At 62.5% G+C, this 11,269-nt stretch overlaps 3 protein-coding genes across 7 annotated transcripts in view; 1 reads left to right on the forward strand and 2 right to left on the reverse strand.

Moving 5' to 3' along the window:
* The window catches only part of TPCN1 (two pore segment channel 1), a 44,096-nt gene extending 39,438 nt beyond the window's left edge, over positions 1 to 4,658 (reverse strand). The window contains exons 1-3 of one of the 5 annotated variants that reach the window (XM_058851966.1): positions 4,516 to 4,658; positions 1,462 to 3,888; positions 364 to 993 (exon numbers count right to left, since the gene is read on the reverse strand). In XM_058851966.1, coding sequence (XP_058707949.1) covers positions 364 to 475 — 112 coding nt within the window. In that variant the 5' untranslated portion in view covers positions 476 to 993; positions 1,462 to 3,888; positions 4,516 to 4,658. The other 4 variants (XM_058851965.1, XM_058851968.1, XM_058851967.1 and 1 more) reach the window with 4 other exon arrangements.
* RITA1 (RBPJ interacting and tubulin associated 1) lies at positions 4,659 to 5,610 on the reverse strand. Its single transcript, XM_058851779.1, has 2 exons — positions 5,390 to 5,610; positions 4,659 to 5,193 (listed from the first exon to the last, which is right to left on the reverse strand). Exons 1-2 carry the CDS (start codon positions 5,608 to 5,610, stop codon positions 4,659 to 4,661), a joined length of 756 nt encoding a protein of 251 aa, XP_058707762.1.
* Positions 5,462 to 11,228, forward strand: DDX54 (DEAD-box helicase 54). Its single transcript, XM_058851964.1, has 20 exons — positions 5,462 to 5,731; positions 6,307 to 6,442; positions 6,529 to 6,599; positions 6,682 to 6,867; positions 6,956 to 7,005; positions 7,114 to 7,155; positions 7,399 to 7,494; positions 7,594 to 7,715; positions 7,879 to 7,940; positions 8,067 to 8,198; positions 8,455 to 8,665; positions 8,878 to 9,012; positions 9,262 to 9,483; positions 9,573 to 9,646; positions 9,734 to 9,931; positions 10,075 to 10,217; positions 10,292 to 10,405; positions 10,490 to 10,594; positions 10,738 to 10,841; positions 10,933 to 11,228. Exons 1-20 carry the CDS (start codon positions 5,609 to 5,611, stop codon positions 11,154 to 11,156), a joined length of 2,550 nt encoding a protein of 849 aa, XP_058707947.1. The 5' UTR covers positions 5,462 to 5,608; the 3' UTR covers positions 11,157 to 11,228.
* Positions 11,229 to 11,269: the final 41 nt, after the last annotated feature.

The following is an 11,269-nucleotide window of genomic DNA, read 5'->3' on the forward strand; positions in this document are numbered from 1 at the left end:
AAACTAGAAACAGACAAAACAAGCCTCACAAAGCGCAGATGTTTGTGGCACTAGGAAAACACCACATGGGAACTGCAGTGGGACAGTGCCAAGGGAAGGAAGGAGATGCTCTGGGACAACGTGCAGGAAAGGGTTTGAGATCACGGCTTGCTACGGGAAAGCCACAGAACTGCGTGTGAGGAACAGCAGCGGCAGGTCCTGCCCGGCCCCCGCGGTGTCACACGGAGCTGAGAGCCAGCAGCAGCACAAGGAGCAGCTCCTGACCTGCTGCTGAGCGCAGACACCGAGCGACAGCCCCGGGAGCTGAGCGGGAAGAGACCCGCAGGGACGAACACCGGGCAGGCAATGCCAAAGGGCTCTTACTTTCGTTCGGCAGCTCCTCCCGGTCCAGCTCATCCAGAGGGGCTGAGGCGCTGCTCCCGCTGTCGTCCAGGGTGAGGATCAGGGGAACATCATCGTCCATGCTCACCGCCATGCCGTCCCTTCTGCTCACGGAGCTTTCAAGAAGGCTTTTTGCAGTTCCACTGGGGAAGCGCTTGTGTCAGAAGCTCTGCCGGGACAGTCCTCCCCCGGGGCTGTGTGCTGGACACCGGGACACAGCAGGGCGCGCACCCATCTCCGGACAGCACCGAGCCGCTCGCTTCCCAAAGCGGCGCAGGACACGGGACTCGATGGATTTGTGCCAAGGGCCGGCTCACAAGGCCAGGCCGGGCCCGCCTATCCCGGCCGGGGCACGGCTCGCAGGGCAGCGGGGCCGCAGCACGGAGCGCTCCTCGGCCAACTCTCCGGGAGCAGCGGCCGGGGCGCAGCCGGGGCCGGCATGGCTCACGTGTGCCGCTCACACATGGCTCTGTCCCCCGCCGTGCCCGCACCGCAGCCGGGGCAGCGAACGCGGGAGCGCCGGAGGCCGCCTGGAGCCCGCACGCATCAACTTCCCGGAGGGCTTGCTTTCTTTTTTTTAAACTGCGCGATGCCACAAGGTCACGGATTTCTCTAAAAGGTGATGGAAAAGGGAAATGAAGCGGGCCCAGGACAGCGCCACGGGGACGATTCGCAGCCGCCGTCCCTGTCCAGCCAGAGGGACACCGCCACGGCGCTGTCACCGCGCTGGGGAGGCCCGGCCCGGCGCCCTCCCCGCGCCCTCCCCACAGCCCTGGGTGATCCTGCTCCTCACCAGCCCCCCGTGCCCGCGGCCCCGGAACTCCCCGGACCCTCCAAACCCTCCCGGGACCGCCCGGCCCGTCCCGAGACCCCCCGCGCCCCCCGGCCCGGCCCGGCCCCTCCGAACCGGCGCCCGCAGCGACGCCGCTCCTCCGCGCCCCGCCCCTCGCCTCCCATTGGCTGCTACAGAGAGGGCCCCGCCCCAAAAGGCGGGGCCACCCCGCTCCCGCCAATCCGCGCGCCGTGCCTGCCCCCACCCTCTGCCAGAGGCTCCGCGTTATTCCCGCCTCCCCACCCCACCTCACGCACTTCGCCTCGCCATTGGATAGGAGCGCTGTCACTCAAGGCAGACAGGGGTGCTGATTGGCCCGAGCTGGCGGGGGTGGGCTCTGGGGAGGGGAAAGAAGAAGCGCGAGTTGTCATTGGCTGCGCCGAGGCCCCGCCCCCGGGTCAGGGAGGAGAGGAGCGGTCACCGGGTAACGGCGGAACGCGGGCGGGAGCGGCTCCGGGCCCTGAGGGGACCAGGCCCGGGACCCCGACCCGGGACCCCGACCCGCTCCCGGGCTGGGACACCCGCCCGTCCCCGCTCCCAATGGACACGTCCCTGTTCGCAGGCCCCGCTGGCCGAGGAAAGAGTCGGGCCCTGAGTGCAGCCCAGGGCAATAGGTGCTGTGAGGGGTATCCAGGAGCACTGGCCCTCAAAAAGGTCCTGCAGGAGATGAGGCCTGTTAAGGGCAGGCTGCTGCCTCTGTCCGTCAAGTTATCACCTGGCTCCTGCCAGCTATGGGTTTTGGAGTGTACCTGCTCCGTCCCAATGCTCTGCTGATTTCAGTGGAAAGCAGCCCTGCAGCAACACAACTTCAACCCCCGGGTAAGCAACAAGGCAAGGATCAGGGTGGAGTCAAAGGTGGAGAGTGAGATTTATGTCAGTGCTGAGCAGGCAGAAAAATGAGAGCAGCAGCAGCAGGGAGGATCCCCAGCTTGACTGAGGCCTCTGTATCAACAACCCTGGCCTGAGCTGAGCACCAGTGACACCAGACAGGCTGGATCTGGAGGGAGGAAACAACTGAACATTTCCCCCACCTCATTTTATTCAGATTTAATGTGGGTTTTTTCCATGTGAGCACTAGTTCCAGCAGTAACAGAGCACGTTTTGCTCTCATGCTTGGGCTGCACAGCTCTGGCAGAATGACAGGGCAACAGTAAAGCACCAATGTGAGTGACAATCATGGAACAAAATGCAAATAACTCATTTATACTTAACCAACATTGTCCTCATGTGTAAATAGCAAGGAAGTGTCAGTTCTGACCTCCTGGAAGCCCTTGGTGACAACGGGGGCCAGTGTGGGACAGGAAGTGCGGCTGATGAGATGGGCTCTAGTTTCCCCCACTGATTCCTTGGACCGTGAGCAATGGCCAATCCTGGCCACACAGGCCACTGCCAACTTGATTTTCAGATAAAATCTCTCCTTATTTTAAGAGGCTTCATCTTTCAAGGACTCCAGCTCTCCAAGATTGCACTGGTTGAGCTCTCTGCTTAGATTCCAGGGCAGTTCCCCCATTTGCTGACGACTTGCCTCGCTGGATCTCCCAGCTGCTGCTGGGGAACAGCGTTCCTGCTCCTCTGTCAATCCTCAACCCTCTTGTCTCCATCTAGTGTCCAAATCACATCTGGATTCTCTCCCAGCCCAGTGAGACCTGCAGCCTTCACAGCTTGCAAGTCACTGTGCCCACATCCAAAACACAGCTGATCAGGCTTGGATTGAAACCAGCACTCCCAACCCCTGCTCTGAGAAGGCCACAATTGTTCCATGTCCCTCCAATTTCATCCCAGGTGGAGAAGAGCTGCTGGGAAGCATAGGGAGAGATCCAAGAGCGTGGAGCTAATCAAAAGGATCCTCACTCACCTTCTCAGGCTTTAATAGCATCAGGTTTTTCTTGCTTCCTATCAGGCCAAAAAATGAGCATAAATTCCACTCAGTGCAGGCTCTTGGCCGGCTCCAGCTCCATGTGCTGGAGTGCGTCATGGCCCTATCCTGCTGCTGCTCAAGGTGAAATAAAATCTTTTCTGAGGGCAGAATGATGCTCTTAACCTGGCTTGGTGTGTCCTTGGGTGAATTTGAGTGCTTCCCTTGGCATGGGAGTTACCAAAGTGCCAGCAAACCTCAGCAGCTCCTCACCACAGCCTCCCTCCCCAGGGAGCAGTGACTGCAAACCCCAAGTCACCCACCCCGTGTCCTTTATCCACCTCCATACAGACAGAGCTGCTCATTCCCAGCTCAGCAAAGGAAGTGGAGGAGCTTTGGAGGTGCCCAGATCACTCAGCAGCATCCCACAGATCCCAGATTTGTCTCAAGAGCGCCGACTTGGTGACACCCTGGCACTGCTGTGAGCACCTCACAAGCCTCGGCACCAGCCACACCATTATGGATCTACTCAGCACCTCCTCATCACCACAAGCTGCAAAAATCCCTGCGTGGATCCTTCTCTGTCACAAACCCCATCCAGTGTGGGACCACCCCACTGCCAGCAGGATGCAGGACAATGCTTTCCTCACCTCTGTGCTCATCCTCCCTCGTCCTGCTTTGTCAGAGGAGTCCATCAGGCATTGGCGACACAAAGCAAGGACAGCAGGGAGACACCAAGGCACATCCTGTGCACAGAGGCAGAAGCTCACTTCCTGGAGAAGGGAACCTCTTGGGGTGCCTCAGAGCAGCCTCTCAGCACCTGCAAAGAGGAGGTGGCTATGAGGGTTGGGCCAAGGTTTGTGCTCAGGTGCAGAATGAGAACAGACACAAAATCAAACTAGAAAGGCTCTGACTGGATAAAGGGAGAATTTTCACCCTGAGGACAGTGAGCAGTGAGAAGGAGGCCAGAGAGGCTGTGCAGCCTCTATTCCTAATGGTTTCCACCACCTGACTGGACCTGCCTTGAGCAGGTCGGACTAGGGACGTCCTGCATTCCCACAGGGGGGATGGAGCAGGATTCCTCTGACCATACGTGGTGAGCAAAGGTCCCTCTAAGGGCTCTCAGACCTCAAGTGCCCCAGCTGGACTCACCTGGGACCCCACCCCAGCAGCACACCCTGTTCTGGGAGCTCCACAGAGCTCATCCCCTGCCTGTCCCCACTACATTTTCCATGTACCTGTGCCTGGACAGGCCCTGGACTGCACTGTGGGCACTCCTGTCTCCTGCTGCTCCAACCTCCCAGCTGGATTTCCCAGACAGCAGGAACCTCCTCTGACAGCCACTGGACATCACGGGAAGCAGCTGTTCCCACCAAGGCTATCCTGCTCTGGTGCCGTGGGGTTGTGCCCTGAACAAGGAGGTCACTGCTCCCAGCACTGTGGTCACCTCTGGCTCCTGGTTTGTCTTCCAGCACGGAACAGCCCCATCCTTCCCTTCCAGCCACAGAAAAGCCCAGGGTCCTCATGGGCTTGATCACAGGGAGGCCTCAGTTAGACTAAGGCTGAATGTGCATCCAGAGACGCTTGGCATCACTTCCAGGGGGGTCTGGCTTTGCAGCCACCTGCTGCCTTGGCACTCTTGAGCACAGGAGATCCGGACACGCTGTTGGACCGACCCCTCACCAGAGGGCTCTGGGGGGCAGCCGGGGTTGTTGGAGCGCTCTGGTTCTTCCACCTTTCTGTGCCGAGGTTGGAAGACAGGCGAATCCCGTCCGGGGCTGTGCTCAGCCGGCTGACAGACTGGGAACGTCCCCTGCCAGGAGCAGCCCAGCCTTTGGAGCAAGCATCGCTCCTGGGATGCCTCCAGCCACACAACTTCTCCTGGTGGCCGGGCTCAGAGGGGGCCGGAGGCGCGGAGGCCGGTGGGTGGACAGCTCGCAGGGGAGTCCCCCTGCAGTGCGGGGAAAGGCCAGGCTGGTTTCGGGGGGCAGGCGGGGGGCTCCAGAGCAGCGAATGGAGCTTGGCCACATCTTCTTTCCTCATGCGCGGAGCTGCCCAGGCAGCACCCTGCGGCTTGGCACCAAACAGGGACTCATCACAGAAGGACGGAGCGTGGCTTCGGGACCTTGGAGGGCGACAAGCGGAGAAACACGTGTTGGTTACAGCGGGGGAAACCAGAGGGGGAGTGACCGAGAGCCGGCGGGGCACCCGAGCCGGGCTGGGGGAGTCGAGGGGCTCCGCAGGGCGCCCCGGGGATACCGACGCGGAGCGAGCCCCGAAACCCGGGGCGGCGGAGATCCGATGGAGAGCCCCGAGCTCACCTGCACTGACTCCCGGGCCGGGAGCCGCCGGCTGAGGGAACCGCCGGAGCCGCCCAGGGCGGCGGGAAGGCGGGCGGCGGCGGGCGGGCCCCCGCGGGGCGGCCGAACAGCGACTCGTCCACGAAGGACGGCCGCACCCGGCGGCGGCCCCGGGGACCCCGCGGAGGGCGGGCGGCGGTGGCAGCGCAGCCACCGGACGGGGCCGGAGCCGCCGCCCGCATGGCCGCGGCCCCGGGGCGGGCACGGCACCGCCCCGCCCCTTCCGGGCCCGCCCCGACACGTGGATCCGCCGCCGGGACCGACATGGCGCCGCGCGCCCGCCGCCAGCCCCGGGCCGCGCCGGTACGGGAACGGGGGACGGGAACGGGAGCGGGAACGGGATGGGTACGGGAACGGATCGGAACGGAAGGGAAACGGAGCGGAACGGGAACGGGAGGGGAGCGGGGCGGCCCGATCCCGACCCGAGCGAGGCGTGTCCCTGCACCCCCTGCCGCCGCGCCCGGTACTGGGGCCTCAGTCTCCATGTACCCGTGCCCACAGTACCGCTGTCCTTAGTGCCCATGTCCCCAGTGCCCGTACTCCTGGCACGTGTGTCCCCTGTATCCGTGTCCCCAGTGCCCGTGTCCCCAGAGCCCGTGTCCCCAGTGCCAGTGTCCCCAGTGCCCCTGTCCCCAGTGCCAGTGTCCCCAGTGCCCCTGTCCCCAGTGCCCGTGTCCCCAGTACCCCTGTCCCCAGTGCCCGTGTCCCCAGTGCCAGTGTCCCCAGTGCCAGTGTCCCCAGTACCCGTGTCCCCAGTGCCAGTGTCCCCAGTGCCAGTGTCCCCAGTACCCGTGTCCCCTATACCCACAGTCACCAGCACTGCTGCAGAGCTGCAGTGACCCTGACACCCATGACCACAGCTCCCCCACTGTCCCCAGGTCCCTGTGACCCCACTGCCTGCCTTCCCTACCGCCACCGAGGAGGACGATGGCGCTGAAGCTGAGCTGGACACTCAGGCCATGGTGCGGGCCCAGAACCAGAAGAAGAAGAAATCAGGGGGCTTCCAGTCCATGGGTGCGTATGAGGCAGGGGACAACTATCTTTGGGACAGGGATTGTCCCCTCCTGCCCATACTCCCTCACTTGTCCCTGTTTCCCTAGGCCTCAGCTACCCTGTCTTCAAGGGTATCATGAAGAAGGGCTACAAGGTGCCCACGCCCATCCAGAGGAAGGTGAGCATGGGGAGCAGTGGCTCCCTGCCCCAGGGGGTGGCAGTGGGACAGTGATAGTGATGGTGATGGTGGTGTCCCACAGACCATCCCCGCCATCCTGCGTGGCCGGGACGTGGTGGCGATGGCACGGACGGGCAGTGGGAAGACAGCCTGTTTCCTCATCCCCATGTTCGAGCGGCTGAAGGCACCCAGCCAGGCCGGGGCACGCGCCCTCATCCTCTCACCCACCCGGGAGCTGGCCCTGCAGACCCTCAAGTTCACCAAGGAGGTACAGGGGACATGGGGGTGAGTGGGAACAACAGGGGCAGTGGGTTTGGTTCTATATTGCACCAATATGTTTCTTCCTTACCCTGCAGCTGGGCAAGTTCACCGGTTTGAAGACAGCCGTGATCCTGGGAGGAGACAAGTAAGCTGTCCCTATGTCCCCTCCAGTCCCTGCTTCCCTGAGCCTCCTCAAAACCTGGTGAGGGGCTGAGCTGCCCAGTGCCACCCCAGTCTCTCCCCTCTCTCACAGGATGGAGGACCAGTTTGCTGCTCTGCATGAGAACCCCGACATGTGAGTTGGGCACAGGAAGGGGACCCAGTGGGGAAATGGCCACCGGCCATCTGGAGCCATCACTGGTGTTTAGAGCCAGTGTGCCTGATGGGCATTCCTGGAGTTCCCTTGGAGCAGCTTCCCGTGGGACAACAGGGCCTCTGTTCTGTCACCTTTGGGTTGGATTTGTAACTTGCTCCCAGGATGGCGTGGGGACACTGTCTCCCCCTCAGCCTGGTCCTGTCACCACCTCTGTCCCCACAGAATCATAGCCACCCCTGGGCGCCTGGTGCACGTGGCAGTGGAGATGAAGCTGAAGCTGCACACCGTGGAGTACGTGGTGTTCGACGAGGCCGACAGGTCAGCAGGGCACGGGACACCCCCAGGGCTGGCAGTGTCCCCACGTGTGTGAGAGGCCCAGGGAGGGACCTGCCATGTCCCATATCCCCTCCCCTGCAGGCTCTTTGAGATGGGCTTTGCTGAGCAGCTCCAGGAGATCATTGCCCGGCTCCCAGATGGCCACCAGACCGTGCTGTTCTCTGCCACGCTGCCCAAGCTGCTCGTCGAGTTTGCCCGGGCTGGTGAGGAGCTGGGGGCAGGTGGCACTGGGGACGGGGACATGGCACAGTCCCGCAGCCAGGCCAAGCCCAGCACTGGGAAAACCAAGCTGGATTAGTGCTGGGCCGGGTGGGTGTTCCCGTCAGCATGTCCCCTGTGTGACCCATGTCCTGTGTGCCACCACAGGCCTCACTGAGCCGATGCTGATCCGCCTGGATGTGGAGTCCAAGCTGAGTGAGCAGCTCAAGGTGAGATGGGCTGGGGGAGTTCAGGATGGGCTTTGTGCCCCCTACCCCCTGCAAGCCACCTGCTCCTGAGGAGGGGACAAGGGTGGCAGTGGTGGCACAGGGCTGAGCACTGTCCCCGTGCTGCAGCTGGTGTTCTTCCACGTGCGCGGGGACGACAAACCGGCCGTGCTGCTCCACCTGCTGCGCAGCGTGGTGAAGCCCCAGGACCAGACAGTTGTCTTTGTGGCCACCAAGCACCACACAGAGTATCTGAGGGAGGTAAGTGGCATTTGGGGGATGCCCATGTGGGGCCTGCAGCTGTGGCAGGTCCCTGATGGAATCTCTCCCTCTGTTTCGCTGGGTTGAAGGAGAAATCCCAGAATATGTGATCATGGAGGTGATGTATCCCATTCACCCCTCAGAGAGAGGAGGGAGCACAGTGGGGTTTGGAGGCCCAGGTGGCCACTCTGGAGTTTCTGGCACTGTCTCTCTGCTGAAGCTACATCCATCCAATCTCTTTTTCTCCCCTTCCCAGCTGCTGACAGCACAGGGCATCCACTGTACCCACATCTACAGCTCTCTGGACCAGACTGCCCGCAAGATCAACATTGCCAAGTTCTCCCAGGGCAAGTGCCCAGTGCTGCTGGTCACTGACGTGGCTGCCCGGGGGCTGGACATCCCCATGCTGGACAACGTCATCAACTTCAGCTTCCCCGCCAAGGGCAAGCTGTTCCTGCATCGTGTCGGTGGGTGCCAGCACCCTCACTCTGATGTCCCAGCAGGACTGTAGGGCTTCCCCTTGCCCCTTCCCCAGCCACCCACAGCCCCTTGCCAGCCATGCCCCAGTGGTAAATGTCATGTGTGTAGACTGCCAAGGACACCAGGGAGTCCCTTGCCAGGCTGGGGCCAGGCTGGGCTGGCTGGGTATGGTTTCCCATTCTCCTCTTGCCCTTGCCAGGCCGCGTGGCCCGAGCTGGCCGGAGTGGCACTGCCTACTCGCTGGTGGCTCCTGATGAGATGCCCTACGTGTTTGACCTCCACCTCTTCCTGGGGCGCCCGCTCGTCCTCGCTGGAGCACAGGAGATGCCTGCTGGTGAGCGGTGGCTGTGTGGCCACTGGGGTGTTATCCTTGGCCAGTGCTGCAGTTTGTGGACTTGTGGGCCCTCACACAGAGGGGTGATGGGGAAAATGGGGTGTTGGTGGCTATAATACACCCTGTGTATCATACACCCTGTGTGTGGGGGATGCCGGCTGGGTGCCGAGCTCCCTGGAGCTGTCAGCTCTGCTCTGGTAAATCCAGGATGGGTGCTGGGGAGGTGACACGGTGTCCCCTGGGCTGCAGATGCTGGCGGGGTCCTGGGCCGTGTCCCCCAGAGCCTGGTGGATGATGAGGAATGCCTGCTGCTGACGGACCACGAGGGCTCCCTGGAGCTGCGCAGCCTCCGCCGCATCGCGGACAACGCCCACAAGCAGTACCTGCGCTCCCGGCCCGGCCCCTCGCCAGAGTCCATCAAGAGGGCCAAGGACCTGGATGTGTCCCAGCTGGGCATGCACCCCCTCTTCAGTGAGTGCTGAGGGGCTGCTGAGGGAGGGGACCCCACTGCCCTCCCCAGGAAACTGATCTGTGCCCCTCTCCCTGCCTGCCTTCCCCAGGAGCTCGCTTCGAAGACACCGAGCTGCAGAGGCTGAAGTTGGTGGATAGCATTAAAACCTACAAGTCCAAGGCAGTGAGTTGAGACTCCTGGGGTGGGGTGGAATGGGATGGGATGGGCCCATGTGGCTCAGTGGGAATCATGCTCCTGCCCTGGGAACAGACCATCTTTGAGATCAACGCCACATCCCGGACACCGGCCAGCACCGTGATGCGATCGAAGCGGCGCCACGACCGTGCCCTGATCGAGAAGTTCCAGCGTGGGCAGCAGGAGAAGCGGGCAGCAGCACTTAAAGGGCAGGGGCTGTGCCCGGCCCCTCCTGAGCCCCAGGATGGGGAAGGAGAGCAGGAGGACCTCCAGGTAATGGGGTCATGGATGCAGGAACTGCTGCAGAGCTGCCTTGGCCCAGTGCTGGCTGCACCAGGCCCCCAGATTTTGCTTGGGGGTTGATGCAGAGACTTGGGGGGATGTGGCTCCCAAACCCCTTCACTGTCCCCATCCAGGATGTGTTCTCCAATGTGGGGGGCCAGAAGCGAAAACGGGGCAATGGAGAAGAGGGTCCTAGGAAAAAGCCACAGCAGCCAGCACAGCAGGATGAGGACTTCTACATCCCATACCGGCCCAAGGACTTTGAGAGTGAGCGGGGGTAAGTCTGGGGGAGTTCCTGCTGCTGTCCCATCCCTGCTGTGTGGGGGCTGCTCTCATCACCCCCCTTTGCAGGCTGAGCGTGGGCGGCGAGGGCAGCGCCTTCGAGCAGCAGGCGGCCGGGGCCGTGCTGGATCTCATGGGCGACGAAAACCACAACCTCAACAAGAGCAAGCAGCTGCTCAAGTGGTGAGCGGGGTTTGCCCATGGGCTGGAGGGAGAATCAGGGCTGGGGGTGGCACTGCTCGATCCCACCCTTGTGTGTCTTTGCAGGGACCGCAAGAAGAAGCGGTTTGTGGGGCAGACGGGCCAGGAGGACAAGAAGAAAGTGCGGACAGAGAGCGGGCGCTACATCAGCAGCTCCTACAAGAACAACCTGTATCCTACCACGGGCACTGCGGGAGCAGGGCTGGACCCATGTGCCAGGGCTCCATCCCCAGCCAGGGGGAGGGAGCACAGTCAGACAGAGTACAGGGTCAAGTGAGGAGTCCCCACCTGTTCCCTTAACCCGCCCGTCCCAGCTATGAGAAGTGGAAGCAGAAGTACAAGGTTGACGAGCGGGATGAGGATGAGGAAGGGCCACGCAGCAGGGAGCAGTTCAGAGGGAAGCACAGGCGTGGGCACGGTGAGTACCTGAAGCGAGCAGCAGAGCCCTGCGTTGTTCCCCTCAGCCTGGCCCTGTCCCCTGCCCTGAGCACAGCCGTGTCCCCGTGCAGGGCCCACGCAGCCCCCGGCGCAGGGCAGGGTGCGCTCGGAGCTGAGGAACAAGCAGCAGATCCTGAAGCAGCGCAAGAAGGCGGCCAAGCAGCGCTTCCTGCAGAGCGGGGGCCTGAAGCGCCTCAAGGCACGGAACCGACAGCGGGTGCAGGAGCTGCGGCAAATGGCCTTTGGGCGCCGGGCGGGCCCTGCCAAGAAGGGCAAGCTGAGGAAGAGGATGTAAAGGACACATCCCCTAAGCCTGGGCTGGGAGATGGAAAAGGGGACAGTAAACGTTGGCTGGTTTTGCATCCCAGCTCCTCTCTGTCCTTGCTCCAAGCATCGTGCCCCTGTGCC

The sequence above is a fragment of the Poecile atricapillus genome, chromosome 16 (genome assembly GCF_030490865.1).
Source record: "Poecile atricapillus isolate bPoeAtr1 chromosome 16, bPoeAtr1.hap1, whole genome shotgun sequence".
NCBI classification, from domain to species: domain Eukaryota; kingdom Metazoa; phylum Chordata; class Aves; order Passeriformes; family Paridae; genus Poecile; species Poecile atricapillus.

Excerpts from the sequence above, each read along its gene's own strand:
- DDX54 (XM_058851964.1), top strand. The coding sequence starts at position 5,609 with ATGGCCGCGGCCCCGGGGCGGGCACGGCACCGCCCCGCCCCTTCCGGG. Across the intron at positions 7,716-7,878 it reads CGTCGAGTTTGCCCGGGCTG|GCCTCACTGAGCCGATGCTG; the intron begins GTGAGGAGCTGG and ends GTGCCACCACAG. Across the intron at positions 10,218-10,291 it reads GACTTTGAGAGTGAGCGGGG|GCTGAGCGTGGGCGGCGAGG; the intron begins GTAAGTCTGGGG and ends CCCCCTTTGCAG.
- RITA1 (XM_058851779.1), bottom strand. The coding sequence starts at position 5,610 with ATGCGGGCGGCGGCTCCGGCCCCGTCCGGTGGCTGCGCTGCCACCGCC. Across the intron at positions 5,194-5,389 it reads CGGCCCGGGAGTCAGTGCAG|GTCCCGAAGCCACGCTCCGT; the intron begins GTGAGCTCGGGG and ends TCGCCCTCCAAG.